This window comes from Salvelinus sp. IW2-2015, linkage group LG8 (genome assembly GCF_002910315.2).
Source record: "Salvelinus sp. IW2-2015 linkage group LG8, ASM291031v2, whole genome shotgun sequence".
In the NCBI taxonomy this organism is placed as follows: Eukaryota; Metazoa; Chordata; class Actinopteri; order Salmoniformes; family Salmonidae; genus Salvelinus; species Salvelinus sp. IW2-2015.
Genome location: NC_036848.1, coordinates 26,989,677 through 27,013,739, shown reverse-complemented (window position 1 = coordinate 27,013,739; position 24,063 = coordinate 26,989,677). Strand labels below are relative to the sequence as shown.

Here is a 24,063-nt window from a genome sequence, read left to right as displayed (position 1 = left end):
TTCAAAATCGGATGAATCAATCTGCAAGTATAAACAAAACAAATAAATGTCAAAAGGAGACATTTGGGTTCACTGAACGTAAAAATAAGTGCTTCAAAAGTGAATGCAAACAATACAGTAAAACAACTGTCAGTATAGTTATCATGGCATCAAAATAAACAGCATAAATTGCCTTAAACATGCAATTCAAGAGAGAAAGCCAAATAAACGTGGCTTATGCAGTCTTGACGTTTTTCCAAAAGAAAAGTGCACTGCTGGTTTTTACTAAGATATACTGGGGCCCTGCTTTGATTACAACTACGGTCTCCTTTTCTCTCCTCGGTTGTGGGATAAACTTACAAAGCCAACCACACCTACAGTCTACACACATTTCAGGAAAGAAAACCGGAAGAATGCAGCGACAAACACAGGCAAAGGTTCAAGAGCTACAGGGGTCAATACGGGAGGCTTGGTTCAAAAGTATTGGCATTAAAAGAAAAGGAGTTAAGTATGAATCTGCATTACACATGAACAAACAGGCCCTAGTCTGACGACAGAATAGACTCGTAAAGGTCTATTCCAAGAGGCTTTTCCTCTCACTGACTAATAATGGGAGATTGAACCAACCGAGGACCACACAACACGAGTCCCTCTGTTGTCTTGTAGCTTTTCATTCCGATACGAGCCTCAAAACCACGGGCGGGGGGGGAGACAACTGTGCACAACACAGGTCAAAGGCACAACACTGGACACGACAAAGGGAAATAGAAACAACTCTGGGAGCTTTGAAAAAGGCCCAAAGAGGAGAAGGTGTCTCTCTATCAGACAGTCAGTCAGGCATTCTTCTAGCAGCACAGTCTGCTGCACTACGCACTTTTGTCCCAGTTTCATAGTAGAATTGCCACAACATCCACTCCAAGAGGAGAAATAAAAGTCACAGCAACATTGTCAGAGCTCTAGAGTCTGATAAAACAGTCATGGAGCATGACAACAGCACAGGTAATTATTTGTGTGTGTTTTAAGCCGAACGCATTCTTAAATCATGCTGATATAACATAATTGCACCAAATATTCATTATACACAGGAAAAGGTGTATGGATTTTGTGACGCCAGTAAAACAAAAATTATGTGATATTGGTTACCTGTAGGGTACTTCTTTTAAGTACACAGTCAGATTGAAAGAATAAATTGAACTTTTCAGAAGTATTACAAATGGGGTAATTCCAGGATTTACTCCTGGGACAATGATATGTGAATAAGAGAGGTATACTCCAGACAAGCTCGTACCCATCACTGTTGGTTGGCACAGAGAGATGTGACACTGTGAGAAACAAAGTATAATTTCCTTCTTTTCCCCCAACGTAACAAGTCAAAAGCTGAAGTCACATCCATGCGGAATTTTCAATACCCAATGTTCCTGTGGTTACGTCTACTCTATAAAAAGATCCAAACGTAGGTATTTAAAACATTCCTTTCAGCATACTACAGAATTAATACAGTAAATACTGCAAAATGTAAAGCAAAGCTGTTCAACTGAATGTACACCAAGGTGTGTAACAGGCAAATGCAGAGTGAGTGACAATTGGCATGAAATGGAAACAACGCCAGAGGGAAAAGGGGCTCTAGGCTTTGAGGCATCATACAGATGAATACAAGTTCAACAGGGTCACAAGACCACTGTATAGGACACATACCATCTTTCGATGTCAAATAAAAGCTTATTCAATAACCCGTCTCTTTAATCTCCGATTACAATTCTAAGATATGCAAGAGAACATAATAGTATATCTGCAAGAAGGATCATTTGAAAGGGTTAAAAGTAACAAAAAAATCTACTTAGAAGTTGTGTCGCTGAAAAACTGGGTCGCTGATCATAATTTAAATCATTGATGAATAGCAGAGGCACTACATACACAAACGTACACCTTTGTCATTGGGGGAAACACCTCAGGAAAATTGGTTTAGAGGAGTGATATTTCCTCGCTCAATGGAATAGAACTCCCCATACTACACAAATATAACAACTATGAAACAGAAATGAATAACTACATAATTTGCATTCATTTTTTTTCTCCATATAATTTCATTATATATAGATTTATATTCCTCACATGCCTGACAATTGTGTACATGTGTGTGTGGTTTAGTCTTTTAAGTTGTGTGTTTTCTTTTGCACTGAAACATCCTTAGTACGGCTGTAAGAAAATATGTGCCCTCCTGGTGACAAAGGACTTTGACCCGAGCCAAAAAGAAAATGTGTGTGATGGATGCTCAGCAGTAGAAGTCACTGATGAACTATGGTGGGGTGGAGCCTCTGTTAGACAAGGGTCTGTATCTCCCCACTATCGTCTGGTCTTATTGGGCAAGAGTTGCTGTGAGAGCAGGACTGACTGCACAAGAAGACCAAAAGAGAGATGCTGTAGAACAGGGGTGTTCAAATTTTACCCAACGAGGTCCGGACTACTGCTGGCTTTCTGTTCTACCTGATTATTAATTGCACCCACCTGGTGTCCCAGGTTAAAAATCAGTCCACGATTAGAGGGGAAGAATAACAAAAAAAAGCAGTAGAACTGGCTTTGAGGTCCAGATTTGAATTTGAGGGCTGTAGAATATTCCAGTGACTTCTCTGTCCTTAGCCCCATCTCTCGGCTTTCAGCTTCCCAAGCAACTATGAACTGCCTTAGCGCTCCAGCTGTGGAGATGTAAGGACTAGGAGTGGAGGTCAGAGGGTGGGCTATGTTGCTTACAGCATCCTCTCACCCCATAGGTGAATCTTCAGGGTTGTAGAAGGGGGCAGGTCACAGTCAGTAGATTTTTCGGCTTTCTTTTTTTGTCCTTTGAAAGTCCTGAGGAGATGATCACAGATTTCCACCGAGTCGACAAAGCCAGACAGAAAAGGATACGGCTCCCCATTAACTGTGTGATCACCTGAATGAGGACAGTGACAATGATTTAGCTCTGTGTGGATGTACTATGGACAAGATGGGGGGCTATGATCAGGGGCAAAACCGGAATCTTCAAAATCCAACTTATGACAAAAGGTATTACATTTAATAATAAATACTCTATTGTCATCTCTTCAGAATCCCTCAAATGTTCACGAATATAACTGAGAATAAGAAATGGCAATGGGGTTATGTTGTAGCACTGTAGGTGAGGAGGATGGGAACCCCCCCCCACTGTGGAAAGGCACACCCAGAGGAGGGGGAGGTGAAGGGGGGAGTGGGGTTGGTGGTGGAAGGGGTGAAGATATGAACCATGGCTGAGGTGGTGCAGGAGACGTCAGGAAATGTCACATGAGCTGAGAAGGGTAAGCTCAGGCCTGGGAGTCTCTTTACATCCGTGAACCTCGCTCCTGGAGGATCTGTAGGGAGAGAAGACGTGTCAGTCTAGATCCAGCAACAGTATATACCTCAATCCAAAATGAGTGGGAGAGATAGGCACTGGCTAATCTCTCACGGACAGACGCACGTAATATAAATGGTATCGTAGCATCTGTCAACAGACTGTGGGATGCGACGACTAACGGGGAACTTTGTTCCGGTGCTCAGGTGTTTTCGTCACTGATCATTTGGAGAAATCACAGTTTCGCAGGTGTTCGTACCTTTTGAATTTAGGAAGGAGAGGGGACTTTTTGCCCATAGACTTGCAGAGGGGGATGGAGCTACAGGTCTCCTTCCATTCCTCGTTCTTGTATCTTTTTCTAACACATCTGCCCCCAGAACCTAATCGAACATCTGACATAATTATGCAAGACTTTAGTTCTGGGTTTCCGAGATTAGGCACCGGCTAATTTCATGATCTTATTTGAAGGAAACAATGCAGCTCAATCTACACATTAGACCACTTTTGAAGTCGGAAACGCCTGACAAACTTTGATGTTGCAGTGAACTATCCTTACAAGCGAGAATCTTCTGACTTCATGCCCAACACATGAGTTCCAGACACTCTCAAATGCTGATCTCACCTTGGCCTTCTCAGTGGGCTCGATAACAATGCCGTTAGTGGAGTTGTTGAGCTCCCGGGAAACCACACACAGGAATTCAGCCTGGTCCTCATTGCCATAGTTATAGGACGAGCCGATGCTTATGAGCTGTGAGGGGAAATGGTAAAGGGTAAGTGGGATTGTAAATAAGCTTAAAAGTCATCTTCACATGAAATTTTAGGCAAAGTTTGAGATTTCAAAATAACCTTTTAAGGCACTGGAAAAAGGGAGGGACATTACCAGACTTACCACCGATGACCTATGGTTTTAAAGACAAGTGTGACATGAGGACTATTAGGCTCACCTGCTCAAACTTCCAGCCGTCTGACATTGTGGACACCATTTGGGTGAGCTCCTCCTCCTGGCACTGCAGCACCCGGTACACATGCTTCACTGGGCCCTGAGAGAAAAACAGACAATACAATAAAAGCCACCTATACAAATGAGGGTTAACTTGCCAGTAAATGTTTTGCTTTTGAACAGTGTCATGTAAACACACTCATCCTCTGACATTTTAGTGTTTGGTTTAGCATGTGCTATTTCACAACATCAATGGCATCATCCATCCCGGTCCAAGGCCTTTCCATTCATTATGTCTGCATTTCCCTGACATACCTGAGATGTCCTGTTCTCGTTGTCCCGTATCCTCTCCTTGACCAGCCTTACTAGTGATGCAATATTGTAGAACTCCGCCTCCTCAAGGACACCTGAGAGCCAACCAATAGTTTAGTCACATGATGTAGAACTAAGAACAGATGTAGCCCTTGGTTCACTCCTGACCTGACTGCCCTCGACCAGCACAAAAACATCCTGTGGCGGACTGCACTAGCATCGAATAGTCCCCGCGATATGCACCTTTTCAAGGAAGTCAGGAACCAATACACGCAGTCAGTCAGGAAAGCAAAGGCTAGCTTTTTCAAACAGAAATTTGCATCCTGTAGCTCTAACTCCAAAAAGTTTTGGGACACTAAAGTCCATGGAGAATAAGAGCACCTCCTCCCAGCTGCCCACTGCACACTGTCAGCACCGATAAATCCAAGATAATCGAGAATCTCAATAAGCATTTCTCTACGGCTGGCCATGCTTTCCTCCTGGCTACCCCAACCCCCGGCCAACAACTCCGCACCCCCCGCAGCTACTTGCCCAAGTCTCCCCAGCTTCTCCTTCACCCAAATCCAGATAGCAGATGTTCTGAAAGAGCTGCAAAACCTGGACGCGTACAAATCCGCTGGGCTAGACAATCTGGACCCTCTCTTCCTAAAATTATTCTCCGCCATTGTTGCAACCCCTATTACCAGTCTGTTCAACCTCTCTTTCGTATCGTCCGAGATCCCTAAAGATTGGAAAGCTGCCGCGGTCATCTCCCTCTTCAAAGGGGGTGACACTCTAGACCCAAACTGTTATAGACCTATATCCATCCTGCCCTGCCTTTCTAAAGTCTTCAAAAGCCAAGTTAATAAACAGATCACTGACCATTTCGAATCCCACCGTACCTTCTCCGCTGTGCAATCCGGTTTCCGAGCTGGTCACGGGTGCACCTCAGCCACGCTCAAGGTACTAAACGATATCATAACCGCCATCGAAAAAAGACAGTACTTCATTGACCTGGCCAAGGCTTTCGACTCTGTCAATCACCGTATTCTTATCAGCAGACTCAACAGCCTTGGTTTCTCAAACGACTGCCTCGCCTGGTTCACCAACTACTTCTCAGACAGAGTTCAGTGTGTCAAATCGGAGGGCCTGTTGTCCGGACCTCTGGCAGTCTCTATGGGGGTACCACAGGGTTCAATTCTCGGGCTGACTCTTTTCTCTGTATATATCAACAATGTCGCTCTTGCTGCGGGTGATTCCCTGATCCACCTCTACGCAGACGACACCATTCTGTATACATCTGGCCCTTCTTTGGACACTGTGTTAATTAACCTCCAAACGAGCTCCAATGCCATACAACACTGCTTCCGTGGCCTCCAACTGCTCTTAAATGCTAGTAAAACCAAATGCATGCTCTTCAACCGGTCGCTGCCTGCACCCGCCCGCCCGACTAGCATCACTACTCTGGACGGTTCTGACTTAGAATATGTGGACAACTACAAATACCTAGGTGTCTGGCTAGACTGTAAACTCTCCTTCCAGACTCATATTAAACATCTCCAATCCATAATTAAATCTAAAATAGGCTTCCTATTTCGCAACAAATCCTCCTTCACTCACGCCGGCAAACATACCCTCGTAAAACTGACTATCCTACCGATCCTCGACTTCGGCGATGTCATTTACAAAATAGCTTCCAATACTCTACTCAGCAAACTGGATGCAGTCTATCACAGTGCCATCCGTTTTGTCACCAAAGCCCCTTATACCACCCACCACTGCGACCTGTATGCTCTAGTCGGGTGGCCCTCGCTACATATTCGTCGCCAAACCCACTGGCTCCAGGTCATCTATAAGTCTATGCTAGGTAAAGCGCCGCCTTCTCTCAGCTCACGATAACAACACCCACCCGTAGCACCAGCTCCAGCAGGTATATCTCACTGGTCACCCCCAAAGCCAACACCTCCTTTGGCCACCTTTCCTTCCAGTTCTCTGCTGCCAATGACTGGAACGATTTGCAAAAATCGCTGAAGCTGGAGACTTATATTTCCCTCACTAACTTTAAACATCAGCTATCTGATCGCTGCAGCTGTACATATCCCATCTGTAAATAGCCCACCCAATCTACCTACCTCATCCCCATATTGTTTTTATTTACTTTTCTGCTCTTTTGCACACCAGTATCTCTACTTGCACATCACCATCTGCTCATCTATCACTCCAGTGTTAATTTGCTAAATTGTAATTACTTCACTACTATGGCCTATTTATTGCCTTACCTCCTCACGCCATTTGCACACACTGTATATAGACCTTCTTTTTTTTCTTCTATTGTGTTATTGACTGTACGCTTGTTTATTCCATGTGTAACTCTGTGTTGTTGTTTGTGTCACACTGCTTTGCTTTATCTTGGCCAGGTCGCAGTTGTAAATGAGAACTTGTTCTCAACTAGCTTACCTGGTTAATTAAATAAAGGTGAAATTATTTTTGGTTTTGTTTAAATGATACTAACCATTGGGCAACGGCCTGTATTACACATCTGCAGAATCCCATTGCTTCTAAATAAAGCATGGTGTGTGATAGGGGTTGTATTTTACACTTCGGGGACCATTTGTACAGTCTTACCTTCCTCTGCCAGATTCTTGTCCATGATCAGTTTCCCATGCCGCAGGTAATTCAGAATGGGGCCAAAGTATGTGGGGTCCCTGTCGATTAGGTAAGCACCCGTCTCATCCTAGGATATTTATAAAAGTGTGAAATGCAAATCACATGTCTGTTATTGAGTGTCAGATAAAGGTTTCTCTGGTGCTTCTTCACATGCACATAAAATAATGCATTATTGTAAAATGGCTGAGCATTACACTTTAATAAGTGTTACAATTGTCTAACATTTTAGCTAGGCATTTTAAAGTGTCATCTCGTGCGCGATGAGCGGCAGTGCATTATGAATGCTACATTGATGCACCTTGATTGATGATAGAACGTTATGCCAAAAAGTATTATTATAGATTATGTTACCTTATCAGAGTCCAAATCCGGATCTTCTTGACACAATCGGTACAGGAACGATTTGGGGTCCCTGCACAATGTCTGTTTGGTTGTGACAAAATAGGTTCCACCGACATTTAGGCAAACCCAGCGGGATTCTGGCTTCTCGGCTGGCTCCGATGGGGAACTGAGGTTGCTCTTCATTGGGAACCCAAACACCGCTCTACTAGTACTCGACACCCCAGGACTGGTGGGCAAGCTACTCCGCGGTGAAACCATGAGAGTGGGCGAAGCAGCCAGCCGAACAGAGCCTCGGACATCACGGTGCTCGGTTTGTTCTATTGTGGCAGTAACACTCTGCTCCACAACATGCAATTCGGCCATATTTTCTTCGTCAAAAACCACCACTATTATTACACTTCAGGGTAACAATAATGCTTATCGATTTGTAAACACAACGGGGCTCTTTTTCCCCAACAAGGTGGCTGACATTAGGGCGTTGCTACACACATTCGATAATTTCCACACATAAACCCTCTAAACAAGACATCGATATTACTTAGTTGAAATATACTAAATATGTTTTGACACGTCGCTTGCAATCTTTTCCTAAAACAAATTGGTCATTCTTGTTTATTCAAACGTTAATCAGAAGAGGGCAATCCTTCCGGGTTGTAACGTCATTACTGTATACTTCCGCTATGTCGTTTTCTCCCTCCAAAATAAGAGTTAATAAATAAATATACATGTTTTTCTGCTTGCTGTCGGTCATACAATAGAGATTTAAAATTAAAAATGTGTTCTCTGTTGGTGATGTTGTAAATCTCCTTATATTAAGTACTTTTAATTAGAGGATTTTATATCTAAACCTTTATTATGAAAAATCATATACTGAGTACACGTTGTGTTGATACCATTGGTTGCCACTTGCAGGTAGTTGGCGTGGCGGTAACTGCTTGTAGTCAACAGAGGCATCAGGTAATGTGCTACACAGCTAGCTAGCGATCAATGTTGCATGCTGTTAATCATAATGCCATTGCTAAGATTTCGTTCATTAGCTAACCAGGGAGCTATATAGTTAAAAACTCTATTTTCAGACCCTACTTTAAATTTAACGTAACTAGCTAGTTCCCGAGTGGCGCAGCAGTATAAGGATAATGCTTCTCAGTGCTAGAGGCGTCACTACAGACACTGGTTCGATCCCGGGCTGTATCACAACATAGGTCGGCGCACAATTGGCCCAGCGTCGCCCCGGTTGGGGGTGGCTTTGGCCTGGGTAGGCCATCATTGTAAAATAAGAATGTGTTCTTAACTGACTTACCTAGTTAAATAAAGGTTAAACTTTTTTTTAAGTTAGCCAACTAACGTTAGCTTGCTTGGTAACATTGGCTGGCTAGTTCACTAGTTCGGCCAAATTGGGCCAAGTTGAAGACGAATAAGTTAGCTTCATAGCTAGTTTTGGAAATAGCTATATAATGCTCTCGGGAATAATGGCAATCTAGCAATGTGATTTAGACAGTGGTTCCCAACCTTTTTCGGTTTCTGTACCACCAACTGAATTTTGCTCAGCCCAGAGTACCCCTGAAGTACCCCCTCACATGAATTTTACCAGTAGGCCTACGGTTTCATGAGTCTTCTCAAGTGCCCCCTGTGGCTAGGGCAAGTACCCCCAAGGGTCGTAGTACCACTGGTTGGGAACCGTACGGTACTAGGGCACCCGCTAGAATCTGAAACAACACCAGTCGTGTCCCTATGCAGCCAGAGAAGTTGCAACATCAGGACCGTGGTGGTAGATAGCAATTTACCACATTCATTTACACATTTGCATGCTTCAACTTTGAAGTGCCAGTATGACAATTTTCAACGGATTGGTTGTTAGAGAGTTGACAGAGGTTTGATTATTGACTATCACCACCTTTCTCATTTCAGCTGCCTGAGCCATGAGTGAGTTTCGGATACACCATGATGTCAATGAGCTGCTCAGTCTGCTTCATGTGCGAGGAGGTGATGGGGCAGAAGTGTTTATTGATCTACTGCAGAAGAACAGGACACCTTACATCACCACAACAGTGTCTGCACACAGTGCAAAGGTGATTGATGGGGAAGTTATTGGCAAATGGTTCATAGGTTTATGATTTTCCTATGCGTTTCTTACAGATGATTACACTTTCATTCACAGGTCAAAATAGCAGAGTATTCAAAGACGCCAGAGGACTTCCTAAGGAAATATGATGAGCTCAAGTCAAAAAATGTCCGCAATCTGGACCCACTGGTCTACCTCCTATCAAAGCTTAGTGAGGATAAAGAGGTAATCACTTACATTTCACATCTAATGTTGTTCAGATGCTGACAACTGCGCTGTTCAAATGTCAAGTACAGTACAATATTATGTTATGTCCCAATAACATTGTGTTGTGCGTTGATCTTCTCCAGATGCTCCAATGTCTGCAACAGAATGCCAAAGAAAGGTCTGAAGCGTCTGCTAATGCGACAACAATTACAACCTTTGCTATCCCTCCAACCAGCACTAAGATGTCAATGCAGGAACTTGAAGAGCTGCGCAAGAAGCTGGGGAACGTCACTGCCAGCTCCAATGTGCCCCAGGTGTGTACTCGTGTCATTTTAAGGTTAATTTTGATTAGGGCCAGGATATTTTCTTCCTGACCAGGAAAGGCCTGATGCCCTATTATAGTCTATTACATATTTTAACTATTACTAGGTCAGGTCATGTATTCAGGAAAAAGTCCTGGCCCGCATGTGACTACCTCAAGTGAGCCGGACCAATTTGTTTTGAAAAGGCTAGAGTTGAATACATCTCGAAGTTCTACTACTTTTCCCCCCATGTTTGCAGTCTGCTGAAGTCACACGAAAGATGCTGAGGGACAGACACAACAAAAAGAACCCCACTCAGCCCAACCCGGTGTTTCCCAATTGGGTGTATGACCGTCCTGCTCTGATTGGGGACTTCATCACCGGTGCCACAGCAGCAGGAGACCCAGCAGTGGCCATTGGTATGAATGCTCCTCATATCTCACTTTGACACATTTTGATTGACTTCATGAAATTCCTGCATTGTTTCACTGACTGAGTGGCTGCTCATTTTCATGTAATAACAAAATGTGTGAAAATGTACCTGGTAGGTTTAGTGGTTATGAGGATGAGCACGCCACAAATAATCTCTTTGGTGTTTTATTATCAGGTACAATGCCCCTGCCAGCCCAGGAGCAGGCGTTGGTTGATGATTTGCTGTTTGTGCTGGTCGGTGTGGACGGCAGAGACATCACGGCCCAGCCTGTCCTCGGGAGGCAGAATCGCTCCTTCATCGTTGACCCAACCCTTGACATGTCCATCAAGGAGCTGGTCAATAGGATACTACCAGTCGCCTCATACTACTCTACTATAACACGGTGAGTGAACTTTAAAAGGGGAATATAGCTGCTTAACTTTGTTTTGTCTCATTTGCTAGACTCAAATGTAGATCCTTACACCATCTGGAGATGTATCAAAGGAAAATGTCTATTGTGTTGTCAAATCATTTGGTTTGTGTTTTCTGGCATGACATTTTGTCTGTGTTATGTCTGGCTGCTAACATTGTTTGTCTGTGTTATGTCTGGCAGCTTCATTGAGGAGAAGTCGTCTTTTGAGTACGGCCAGGTGAACCACGCCCTGACGGCAGCCATGAGGACCCTGATGAAGGAGTACCTGATCCTGGTGACCCAGCTGGAGCACCTCCACAGGCAGGGCATGCTCTCCCTGCAGAAGCTCTGGTTCTACATCCAGCCCACCATGAGGACCATGGAGATCCTAGCCTCCATTGGTAAAGCCTTCATGATCAAACAATAAAACATCTATATATGATCCATATGCATCATATATTCGATCATACAATATAATGTGGTTGGTAGATATATTTGCGTTGCACTTTTGGACACACTTTTGGACATTCAATTGTATTATGCTTAGACTGACCTGTCAGTGGTGTTATGCCGGTCTTGTTTTATGGTCTATGATGATTTGGTGATGGTTGTGTGTATGGTATGGTCATTAAGGTATGTTGTTGCAGACTGCCCAAAGTAAAAAGTACTCATAGTATAAAAAAAAATTATCCAAAGGTTATTGATGTTTATTTAATCAGTGGGTTGCATGTTCTGTTTTCAAAGCCTCCTCGGTGGACAAAGGAGACTGCATGGGTGGGTCGACATTGAGCCTCCTTCACGATCGTACCTTCAACTACACTGGCGACAGTCAGGCCCAGGAACTATGCCTCTACCTCACGAAAGCAGCTAGTGTCCCTTACTTTGAGATACTGGAGAAATGGATCTATAGAGGCATCATCAAGGACCCTTACAGGTACAGGTTACTTTTGTCGCTCAACTCATTTACCACAATTCTTACATTGAATCACATCAGTACTTTTCTACCGGGTCACAGGCTTGGATATGACTTAAGACACAATTTAGATTTCAGACGATGAGTTAGTTCAGCACATTTTTGGTGATTTTATTTTGTCTTCATAGTGAATTCATGGTAGAAGAGCACGAGCTACAGAAAGAGAAGATCCAAGAGGACTACAACGACAAGTATTGGGATCAGCGGTACACAATCGTACAGCACAGAATTCCATCCTTTCTTCAGAAAATGGCAGACAAAATTTTGAGTACAGGTAAGACACATCATACTATTTGGATCAGATTTGTTCAGTGCAATTCACTGTGTTCCTGTGAAAAACGAATAGTATCAAGTTCTTGATCATTTGCTGAGTTGTTAAACAAACTCTTTCTTCTCGTCCTGTTCTATAGGTAAATATCTCAATGTGGTGAGAGAGTGTGGCCGGGACGTGACTTGTCCGGATGCTAAAGAGGTCCTTTACACTCTGAAGGAGAGAGCCTATGTGGAGCAGATAGAAAAATCCTACTACTACGCCAGTAAGGTCCTCCTAGACTTCCTGATGGAGGAGAAGGAGCTGGTTGCACGCCTTAGGTAAACAACAACAAAACCATAAATATGTCAATAAATTCTGATGGGTTTTTCGAATTTGGTATGTTCTGTTGTATGCTAAGAGATGTATTCTTCCTAGGTCAATCAAGCACTACTTCTTGATGGACAAGGGAGATTTCTTTGTCCATTTCATGGACCTGACGGAAGAGGAGCTCAAAAAGCCAGTGGATGACATTGTCCCTCCCCGACTGGAGGCCTTGCATCCTCAGAGCTGGCTCTGAGGATGAGTACTGCTAACACAGACCCATTCAAAGATGACCTGAAGGTAAATATGCTAGAGTACCAGTCTGTAATTTATGCTATTTTGATTACAACAGCGCTATCTAGTGGTTATTAAGGAGAGGAGCCTAATTCCTTATTTATTCCGGTTCATGACCTAAAATACATACTGTACACAGTATGTTTTGAAATATTATTTAATGCATGCATTATGATGAATGAATAGGCTCATGTAACCTTCCCAAAATATGTACTTGAAGAAAGTTCTCTTTGTCTGAGCATACAGCTTACAGTACTTGAAGAAAGTTTGAGAGTGACGGTCTGGGTTTGGTAGCGCTCCAGTCCTCCCTGTCATTATAAGCAGGACATGGAAATCATTTTACAGTATATCCCAGAGAAATAAAAGTGCACTCAATGTAAGTAACCTAATGTATGTTCCTTTAACTGTTAACTCAGATTGTATTGTCAGCAATAATCACATGCCCGCTGTGGGCAGCACGCTCAGTATAATTGGCTCAAATGTAAATGTCACTGACATGTCTACCTCGCATCTGCCTCTCAGAGTAGCACTAAAAACAAGCAAGCAACCTACCTACATGTACATATTACCTCAATTACCTCAACTAACCTCTACCACCACACATTGACTCGGTACCGGTACCCCCTGTATATTGCCTCCTTATAGTAAAAAAAATAATAATAATGTTATTGTATTAATGTTTTGAGCAAATATTTTCTTACTTAACCAATAATGCAGAGTTTTTTTTTAAGGGCTTATTAGTAAGCATTTCACGGTAAGGTCTACTACACCTGTTGTATTTGGCGCATGTCACAAATCAAATTTGATTTGAAAAGTACTAAAAATAGCCCATGTTAACGAACAAGGTTCATGAAATTGACAACTTACTAACATCAGAAAACATTCATATTCTGGCCGTCTCTAAAACACACTTGGATAATTCCTTTAATGCAGTAGTAGCTATACATGGTTCTAGAATATATAAAAAAGAGAGAAATGCAAATGGTGGAGGTGTTGCTATGTATGTCGAGTCATACTCCTGTTGTGCTCCTCTCTCAGCCTCTGTCAGATGATGTAGAAATAATATGGCTACAGGTTCATCTGCCTCCTATTCTCGTAGGAAGTTGCTAAAAGTCTGTATTTGGACTAGATGTTTGAAATGCTCAATAATGTATGTGATATCAACAGATCTATTTTCTGGGTGACCTAAATATTGACTGGTTGTCATCAAGCTGTCAACTCAAAAAGAAGCTTCAATCTGTAACCGATGCCAGCAATCCGGTTCAGGTTATCAGTCAACCTACCAGGGTATTTACAAACAGAATAGGAACTGAATCATCCACGTGTATTGATCAGATCTTTACTAATGCTGCATAAATCTGCTCTAAAGCAATATCCACACCCATCCATACAGTGCATTCGGAAAGTATTCAGACCTCTTTACTTTTCCCACATTTTGTTACGTTATAGACTTATTCTAAAATAGATTAAACCGTTTTTCCCCCCCTCAATCTACACACAATACCCAATAATGACAAAGCAAAAACAGGTTTTAGACATTTTTGCAAATGTATTAAAACCAAAAAACGGATCACATTTGCATAAGTATTCATACCCTTTACTCAGTACTTTGTTGAAGCACCTTTGGCAGTGACTACAGCCTTGAGTCAATCTATTGTGGGTAGATTGATGACGGGAAAAAATAATTTAATACATTTTAGGATAAGGCTGTAACGTAACAAAAAGTCAAGGTGTCTGAATACTTTCCGAATGCACTGTAGATGATGAATTGAAAAACTGTGTGGCTGAGAGGGATGAGGCAAAGGGAATAGCAAATAAGTCTGCCAACACAGCAGACTGTGAAACACAGTAAATTGAGAAATCACGTAACTAAACAAAAAGCAAAAACTATACTATGGATCAAAGATAAATTAAAATAGCGAATGATAGTAAAAAGCTCTGGAGTACCTTAAATTAAATTCTAGAAAGCCAACTCCGCTCCATCCATCAGGCAGGCGCCTTCATTGAGGCACATGGCTTGTTCATAACAATAATAACTATAATATTGCCAACCACTTTAATAACGTTTTGTTGAAAAGATTAGCAATCTTAGGCATGACATTCAAACATCAAACGCTGAGCCTTCATATTCATACATAACGGACCAAATAATGAAAGGCAAGCACTGTAGTTTTGAGTTCCACAAAGTGGGAGTGAAAGATGTGATTTTTTGTTGTTGCTATCTATAAATAAGGACAAGCCAACTGGTACCAACAACCTGGATGGTAAATTGCTGAGGTTGGTAGCGGAATACATTGCGACTCCTGTTTGCCACATCTTCACTGTAAGCTTAGAAGATGGTGTGTGCCCTCAGGGCTGGAGGGAGGCAAAGGTCATTCCGCTGCTCAAGAATATCAGAGCACCGGTTCAAACAGCCGACCAATCAGCCTGTTACCGGCACTTGGCAAACGTTTGGAAAAAATAGTGTTTGAACAAATACAAACTTATTTTACAGAAAACAAACGACAGACTTTCAGCATGCTTATAAGGAAGGGCACTCAACATGCTCGGGACTGACACAAATGTTTTGTTGAAAGTAATTGATAGAAGATTGTGGGAGCTGTTAGACTTCAGTGCAGCTTTTGAGATCATTGATCATAACCTGTTGCTGAAAAAAACATAGGTGTTATGGATTTGTATCCTTTTACTTATGGATTGAGAGTTGGATTGGTGTACAGCCGGGCAGCCGGCTTTGGCCATTATTGTTTTCCGTTTTTACTAATGACCTTCCACTGACCTTGAATAAAGCCTGTGTGTCAAACTATGTACGCTGACGACTCAACAGTATATATGTTGGCTTTTACACAAAAATAAATAAATGTACCCATTAACATTGCGCTCCAGTCAGTTTTAGAATGGGTAACTAGCAATAGGCTGGTGCTAAATATAAAAAGACATCGTTTTTGGGACAAATCACTCGTTCAACCCTAAACCTCATCTAGATCTATTATTGAATAATGTGGCGATTGAGCCAAGATGAGGAGACTAAACTGCTGGGTGTAACCCTAGATAGCAAGCGGTCATGGTCAAAACAACATATCGACTCAATGGTTGCTAAAATGGGAAGAGGTCTGTCCGTGATAAGGCGTTGCTCTGCTTTCTTGACGTCTCAGTCGAACAGACACTTCCTACGGGCCGTTGTTGTGTTGCACCTGGACTACTGCCCAGTTGTGTGGTCGTGCGGCAAAGAGCGACATGGGGTAAATTGCAGTTGGTCCAGAACAGAGCAGCACGTACTGCACTTAATGTACAGGGAGCGTGAATGTCAGTAACAATGCATGTCAATCTCTCCTGGCTCAAAAGTTGAGGAGAGATTGACTGCATCACTATTGATCTTTGTGTGAGGTGTTGATGTGTTGAAGGTACCAAACTGTCTGTTCAAGCAGTTGGCCTCAGTGTTATGTATATTATGTATTTTATTTGTGTTGGCTAATTGGGGATCCCAATAAAAAATACGAAATAATACAGCAGCTGGGCACACTGTTGAGTACTTTAAGGAGAACCTAAAGTTATTTATTATCTTGTTATTCAAATGGCGTCATTGCTGTTTACTGCATTAGACCATTTCTTATAGCTGCACCTTAGGACAGTAATAGAAAATTGCTGAAGGGCAGAATCACAATTGTCTATAGGCTATACATATAAAAGACTTAAGTTAAACAACCGGTATGTAATATGACTGTTTTGGGAGGGGCTTCACACTAAACCCATCCACCCAGCCTCTGTTCCTGTTTCCCAGATTGACTTAATGCCTCATGACGTGATCACCCAGCTGCTGCGGGTGCTGGCCATCGAGACCAAGCAGGAGAAGGCCATCATCAATGCCGACCCCACCGAGGTGGCCCTCAGCGGCCTGGAGGCCTTCTCCTTTGACTACATCGTCAAGTGGCCGCTGTCGCTCATTATCAACAGGTAGGTACACCGGGGCTATATCCAAGGCCAGGTCTCCCTTGGGTAAGAGGTCTTCGGACCTCAGTATGACCTGGTTAAAAGAAAGCGAAAAAAGGCTCCTTTGAAGATAGGATAAACCAGGGCGTGCCAAATGCTAATGCTATAATCATGTGTACTGAACTTGTATATATATATTTTTGTATTTTCCAGGAAAGCGCTGACGAGATACCAAATGCTGTTCCGACACATTTTTTACTGCAAGCATGTCGAGAGGCTGTTGTGCAACGTGTGGATCAGCAACAAAACAGCCAAGCAGTACGCCTTGCACAGGGCCAAGTGGTGAGTCGACGAAACTCCTTCAGTTAAACTTCCTTGTTTGTTTCTCTAGTGCCAGCTTCCTAATATCAAGTTCTGATATAAACTATCTGGTTTCCTCCTCCCTGTAGGTTTGCAACAGCGTTTGCCTTGAGACAGCGCATGCTGAACTTTGTACAGAACATCCAGTACTACATGATGTTTGAAGTCATGGAGCCCACCTGGCATATCATGGAGAAGAACTTGAAATCTGTGAGTGGATTGTAACCAAGGCTGCTTTTCACCTTGATAGCATTCAGTGCTATTATGTATTATCCTATAGTTGCTTCTAACATAATTGTTCTGTGCATTTTGTAGTAGTGGCATCCATTACAAATGTCAGCCGTGAGGCTTTACTTTGCTTTGACCCAAGATTGTTGTGGTCAAACGTTTTTTCCAGTCCCAATGACATTTATTTTCATTGCTCCTAATAACTCCATGCTGTGGCTTAGTGCACACTGTCGTAACAGTCCCAAGCCCTGCATTGATCAGGAATGTCTTAATATAGGCCATCTTGTCTTCCCCAGGCCTCCAACATAGACGACGTGCTGTGTCATCACACCAGCTTCCTGGACAACTGCCTGAAGGACTGCATGCTGACCAACCCAGAGCTGCTTAAGATCTTCTCCAAGCTCATGTCCGTGTGTGTCATGTTCACCAACTGCATGCAGGTGCGTGGATGTGGGACGCAACTACAAAACCATGAACGTCAAGGCAGCTTGTTGGAGCTTACATGTAGTGTTTTTGAATGTTTGAATTGACGTGCATCTCATGCCACATTAGATAATCTGACTGCAGTATTATGATATGTAGCCTAATATCTTCACCCCCCCAGTGTGCAGTGTATGACTTCACAGTGTCTCTCACTGGTGATCCTTATTAAATGTGTGCCTATTCGGAAAGTATTCAGACCCCTTGACTTTTTCCTCATTTTGTTAAGTTACATACTTATTCTAATATTGATTAAATTCAATCTTTTCCTCATCAATCAACACACAATACCCCATAATGACAAAGCGAAAACAGGTTATTGGAAAATTTTGCTAATTTAAAAAATATACAACAAAAAAACAGAATTACCTTATTTACATAAGTATTCAGACCCTTTGCTATGAGATTCGAAATTGAGGTCAGGTGCATCCTGTTTCCGTCGATCATCCTTGAGATGTAACTACAACTTGGAGTCCACCTGTGGTAAATTCAATTGATTGGGCATGATTTGGAAAGGCACACACCTGTCTATATAAGGTCCCACAGTTGACAGTGCATGTCAGCAAAAACTAAGCCAAGAGGTTGAAGGAATTGTCCATAGAGCTCTGACACAGGATTGTGTCGAGGCACAGATCTGGGGAAGGGTACCAAAAAATGTCTGCAGCATTGAAGGTTCCCAAGAACACAGTGGCCTCCATCATTCTTAAATGGAAGAAGTTTTGAATCACCAAGATTCTTCCTAGAGCTGGCGGCATGGCCAAACTGAGCAATCGGTGGAGAAGGGCCTTGGTCAGGGAGGTGATCAAGAACCCGATGGTCACTATGACAAAGCTCCAGAGTTCCTCTGTGGAGTTGGGAGAACCTTCCAGAAGGACAACCATCTCTGCAGCACTCCACCAATGAGGCCTTTATGGTAGAGTGGCCAGACGGACTTCTCAGTAAAAGGCACATGACAGCCTGCTTGGAGTTGCCAAGAGGCACCTAAAGGACTCTCGGACCATGATGAACCAGATTCTCTTGTCTGATGTAACCAAGATTGAACTCTTTGGCCTGAATGCCAAGCGTCACGTCTGGAAGAAACCTGGCACCATCCCTATGGTGAAGCATGGTGGTGACAGCATCATGCTGTGGGGATGTTTTTCAGCGGCAGGGACTGGGAGACTATTTAAGATTGACGCAAAGATTAACGGAGCAAAGTACAGAGATGCTTGATGAAAACCTGCTCCAGAGCACTCAGGACCTCAGACTGGGGCGAAGGTTCACCTTCCAACAGGTGAACCTTCACCTGTTGGGACAAGTCTCTGAATGTCCTTGAGTGGCCCAGCCAGAGCCCGGACTTGAACCCGATCAAATGCCCCTGGAGAGACCTGAAAATAGCTGTGCAGTGACGCTCCCCATCCAACCTGACAGAGCTTGAGAGGATCTGCAGAGAACAATGGGATAAACTCCCCAAACACCAGTGTACCAAGCTTGTAGTATCATACCCAAGAAGACTCAGGGCTGTAATCACTGCCAAAGGTGCTTCAACAAAGTACTGAGTGAAGAAGGGTATGAATACTTATGTAAATGTGATATTTCAGATTTTGTTTGTTAATACATTTGCAAAAAATTCAGAAAACCAGTTTTTGCTTTGTCATTATGGGGTATTGTGTGTAGATTGATGAGGAAATTGTTTTTTAAATTCATTTTTGAATATGGCTATAACATAACAGAATGTGGAAAAAGTCAAGGGGTCTGAATACTTTGTATTTCCTGGTATAGCGCTTCACCCGGAGCATGAAGCTGGACCGGGAGATGAACCGCCTGTCTCTGGAGCACGGCACCATGGAGGGTCCTCCCACCCAGAGCGAACGCACCGAGGAGCAAGAGAAGAAGAGACTCACCTCCAAGGTAACTACACACATACTCACTCATTTACAGCAGATACTCACTAACCAACTTGTAGCAGTGTTTTCAAAGGTTAAACATGTATGAAAATCAGTGTTTTACATGAGTATGTTATATAGAACAACAACCAAATACAGTAGTATTGTAATGATGGCAATTAGTATTTGAGACAGAATAGAAATGCTACCTATCAAATATAGCATGATTGATGATGTGAGATGCTATGCTATTCCCCAATCAGCAAGTGTCTTACCTATGTGGTTTCTCACGTTGTCAGTTCCTAGCGGAGCACGTGGACGCCCTGCAGTCAGACGCAGGCTTCGAAGCCACCGTCAGCAAATTCGACAGCAACTTCAGTACACTGCTCCTGGACCTGCTGGACAAGCTCAGCGTCTACAGCACCAACGACTGTGAGCACAGCATGATTAACATCATCTACAGGTGGGTCTACTACTGCACAGCGCCCGGTTTCCGATAGCGATGGAATCTAGACTTAGACGTATTTTGGCCGAAGATGTAACATGCGTTTCGCAAAAACACCCCGCAGAGAGAACGGTCACTAAGTGCGTCGTTGGAGCATGTGTCGATACTGATGATGGGATCAAAAGAAAGATCATCGCTGTGCAGCGCTCGGATCAGCTTTCTCCATTCACGTCGTACCATAACATTTATAATTATTCCACACTACTGACGACAGATCAGCCTAGAGATACATTATCACCCATCTGGCTGCAAATATTGAGGCGGCTTATTCTAATGCTTAGCCTACTCTATAATAATGCACTGAATCGTAGATTTGGTACATCATGTTACACATCATGAAATACATTAAGGCAAAAATGACAGGCAGTAGCCTACAATTATGAACATGAAATTGATTTAAATATATAGACCTATATAGCCTACCGTATTTATCTTTTAATGCAGTCATCTCAGTTTTCATTTGAAGCATAATTTTATCCTTGCTTATTTGTAACAATTGCAAAGACATTGGCAACTTTTTATTTGTAGTAAACTTCGTTCTGAAGTTGTCAGCGGTCACAGAGAGACAGACAGATGAATGTCTTCTATGTTCAGTGGAGATCTGTGTATAAAGTGACGTGGAAGGGCAAAAAATTATCCAACGATGCAATTGCCGTTCTACGAGTGGTCTGAGGCAGTCGGTAAATAACGACTGTTTTCAAGTGCAACTATCAATGGAACTTAGGCTTACGGGTGTTTTTAACAATGCATCTTTCCTACAACGGTCGAAGATGTAACATGCCTTTTCCAAAATAACATGCAGAGAGAACGGTCACTAAGTGTGTTGTTGGAGCATGTGTCAATACTGATAGGATCGAAAGAAAGGAAGCGCTGCTCTCGGATCAGCTTTCTCCATACAAATCTTTCCTTAACATTAGAATAATTTCACAATACTGACAATGGATCAGCTCCTAGAGAGAGATGACCACCTACGGCTGCAAACGTTCACACTGCTTATTCTAATGCTTACCCTATAAAAATCACTGATTTGGCACATAATTGCGCACGTTAGGCTACTCATCATGAAATATGTAGCCTACAAGTAGCACAATAGAACTCAATTGATTGAACATTAAATGTATTTCAGTATGATTGAAATAGGCCTATAGCTTACTGTTTAATTTAATGCAGTCATCTCAGTTTTGATTTCAATATACTTTGCGTGTTTGTAGAAATTGCAAAGAAGTTGGCAACTTTGTATTTGTCGTCAACTGAAGTTATCGTAAGACTGATAAACCATGTGATTCTATGTTTAGCAGAGATCTTCTGTTTGTAAAGTAACTTGGGAGGGCAAAAAAGCATCTAACGATTCACTTAACTGTTCTACGAGTGATCTGAGGCAGCCGATAGATTACGAGCGTTTTCAAGTGCAACTTTTAACAACTACTGCATGGTTTTGGGAAACAGCTCTGTGATTTAACGATGCTCCTATGAAGGTTCTAACGATGAACTTAAGCCTTAAAGGGAAATGTCTAAATGTTCCAACTTCATATTCATAATCTCCAGCACCACCCCAACATCAACATATCTGAAAATTGCAGTGTTTCTGTGTTTTGTAGTAAAAAAGGTAGAGGAACAGAAGTGTTTCCAAATGACCTCATCGGTGTGTATAGTGTGATTCTAACCAATTATTGATGCCATTGGAAACACTTATTTTCACATATGTTGATATTGGGATGGTGCTGGAGATGATGAATATGAAGTGACATTTTTTTTTACATTTCCCTTTAAAACTTCTTAGGGATAGACCCCTTTTTTTAAATTTTCACCTAAAATGACATACCCAAATCTAACTGCCTGTAGCTCAGGCCCTGAAGCAAGGATATCCATATTCTTGGTACCATTTGAAAGGAAACACTTTGAAGTTTGTGGAAATGTGAATTGAATGTAGGAGAATATAACACAATAGATCTGGTAGAAGAAAATACAAAGAAGAAACCAACTGTTTTTATTTTTATTCTACCACCATCTTTGAAATGCAACAGAAAGGTCCCACTTCTAGCCATCACTCTGGTTGTAATTCCAATGGTGTCCACAAGATAGCAGCTGTGTATGTGCAACGTTTCTTGAAGTATGAGCGAACTACATGACATTTAGTGTGAAGTCACCCAGGTACGTTTGGGCAAATCGTGAAGGAGACATTTGCATTCATATTACATTTTTCTGCAAAAATATCATCAAATCTGTATACTTGGACTTTGATTTAGCTTTTCCAGTATTAGTAGCCATATTATAAGTTCAACATTTGCAAAACAACCAGTTTTCATAACTCTGAATATTCGTATAATTTTTGTCCAAAAGGAAAAGGCATGCTGTCGCACAAGGTTAGCAGCTACATTTTGCGACACATACAGGGTTTCCGGATACCACCGTAAATCCCAGCTCATTGGCTATCTAGCTAGCTTTGTTTGACCCCGATTGGTGCTTATTTGACAAAGTTAGAGTCGATCAAGTGAAGACCGCCTGCGTCATCGGCGTGCCATGAAGGCGTCGCTCTCTGACCAAATTTGGTGTCCTATAGGATATAGTACACCCCTAATGATATAGTGAAGTCTGGTTACGTTCTAGGATCTCTGAGGAATACATACAAATGTGATTTGACTGGTTGAAACAACGTTTAGGGTTAGATTTTCTCAGATTCCTTTCTTTGCAAATTGAACGAGTGGAAATACAAAATCGGTCGTGCATGCTATATGGACCTTTTTAGGATATAAAAAATGATTTTATCTAACAAAACGACACTTCATGTTATCTCTGGGACCCTTTGGATGATAAATCAGAGCAAGATTTCAGAATGTATGTACACATTTCACCTTCAGAGGTGAATTTATCAAACCTATTGTGGTGAAAAAAGTGTTTTGTTGTTAGGAGCTCTCCTCAAACAATAGCATGGCATTTTTTCGCAGTAATAGCTACTGTAAATTGGGCAGTGCAGTTATATTAACAATAATTTAAGCTTTCAGCCGATATAAGACACTTGACCTCATCGGTGTGCATCGTGTGATTCTAACCAATTATGTTAAGGCATTGCCTACAAATTGTCTAATAATTGGTTGATGCCTTTGGAAAAACACATTTTCACATATGTTGATATTGGGATGGTGCTGGAGATGATGAATATGAAGCTTCTTTTTTTTTTTAAGCTTGCTTTTGGGGAAAAAGGGCCCAGGATCTGAGTTGGGAACCCCTGGTCTATAGATCCTAGTTAGTTAAATGGATAGGCTTAGCTATAGTTACAATCCTAGTAACAACTGCTTTGAACTTGATTCCATAGGTTGGATTTCAACGGGTTCTACACAGAGCGCCTTGAGAGGATGGCTATAGAGAGAAGTCAGAAGGCTGCTACATAGCACTGTTTTTATGTGAGTGTTCATGATGGTCACCCACTCTATAAGTATTTATTTCTCCTACTCATGCCCATATAAAAACCAACTTCAAAGACGACATTCCTCTCCACATCAAGCATGAAGCTGTCAAACATAAAGCTGTTTAGTGTTTGATTCAAGAAACTATCACCATAGATTTGACTATACGGCTATATGGTGTTTCCCCCTTTACCTTTTATATGGGCAAAGGATTAAATAACCATGAACTGTATGAATTTCTCTCAGAAGAAGTTAAACAAAACCTGGACCTCTCTATGGGTAACTTCTTTTTTACCTCATGAAAATTGTTTTTGTGTTTTATTGTTCAATAAAAAAATATGAAATGTCCCCAAGCATTCTCTTTGTGATCTTTGCTTACAGAATTCAACCATTCCTAGGTAACAGTAACAGTATTAATAATCTGGACCGGTTTTCCGGTAAAATGTGATGTCATGATTGCTACACGCAACGGCTGCCCTTTGCTGATAACGTA

At 42.2% G+C, this 24,063-nt stretch overlaps 2 protein-coding genes across 2 annotated transcripts; one reads left to right on the top strand and one right to left on the bottom strand.

The window, feature by feature from the left end:
• Nucleotides 1-3,195: 3,195 nt before the first annotated feature.
• LOC111967648 (BTB/POZ domain-containing protein KCTD5) lies at nucleotides 3,196-8,024 on the bottom strand. The gene is made up of 6 exons (XM_023992845.3): nucleotides 7,575-8,024; nucleotides 7,182-7,290; nucleotides 4,581-4,672; nucleotides 4,270-4,365; nucleotides 3,948-4,073; nucleotides 3,196-3,344 (listed from the first exon to the last, which is right to left on the bottom strand). The coding sequence occupies exons 1-6, from the start codon at nucleotides 7,926-7,928 to the stop codon at nucleotides 3,315-3,317; spliced, it is 807 nt and encodes a 268-aa protein (XP_023848613.1). The 5' UTR covers nucleotides 7,929-8,024; the 3' UTR covers nucleotides 3,196-3,314.
• Nucleotides 8,025-8,459: 435 nt separating this feature from the next.
• LOC111967647 (gamma-tubulin complex component 2-like) lies at nucleotides 8,460-23,918 on the top strand. The gene is given in 19 exon segments (XM_070444827.1): nucleotides 8,460-8,522; nucleotides 9,474-9,634; nucleotides 9,724-9,852; nucleotides 9,978-10,148; nucleotides 10,396-10,555; nucleotides 10,744-10,951; nucleotides 11,162-11,361; nucleotides 11,705-11,894; nucleotides 12,062-12,207; nucleotides 12,344-12,524; nucleotides 12,622-12,745; nucleotides 12,748-12,807; nucleotides 16,580-16,752; nucleotides 16,942-17,070; nucleotides 17,178-17,298; nucleotides 17,613-17,756; nucleotides 19,558-19,686; nucleotides 19,961-20,124; nucleotides 23,480-23,918. Coding segments are annotated over 18 exon segments (2,655 nt in total). The 5' UTR covers nucleotides 8,460-8,522; nucleotides 9,474-9,484; the 3' UTR covers nucleotides 23,556-23,918.
• Nucleotides 23,919-24,063: the final 145 nt, after the last annotated feature.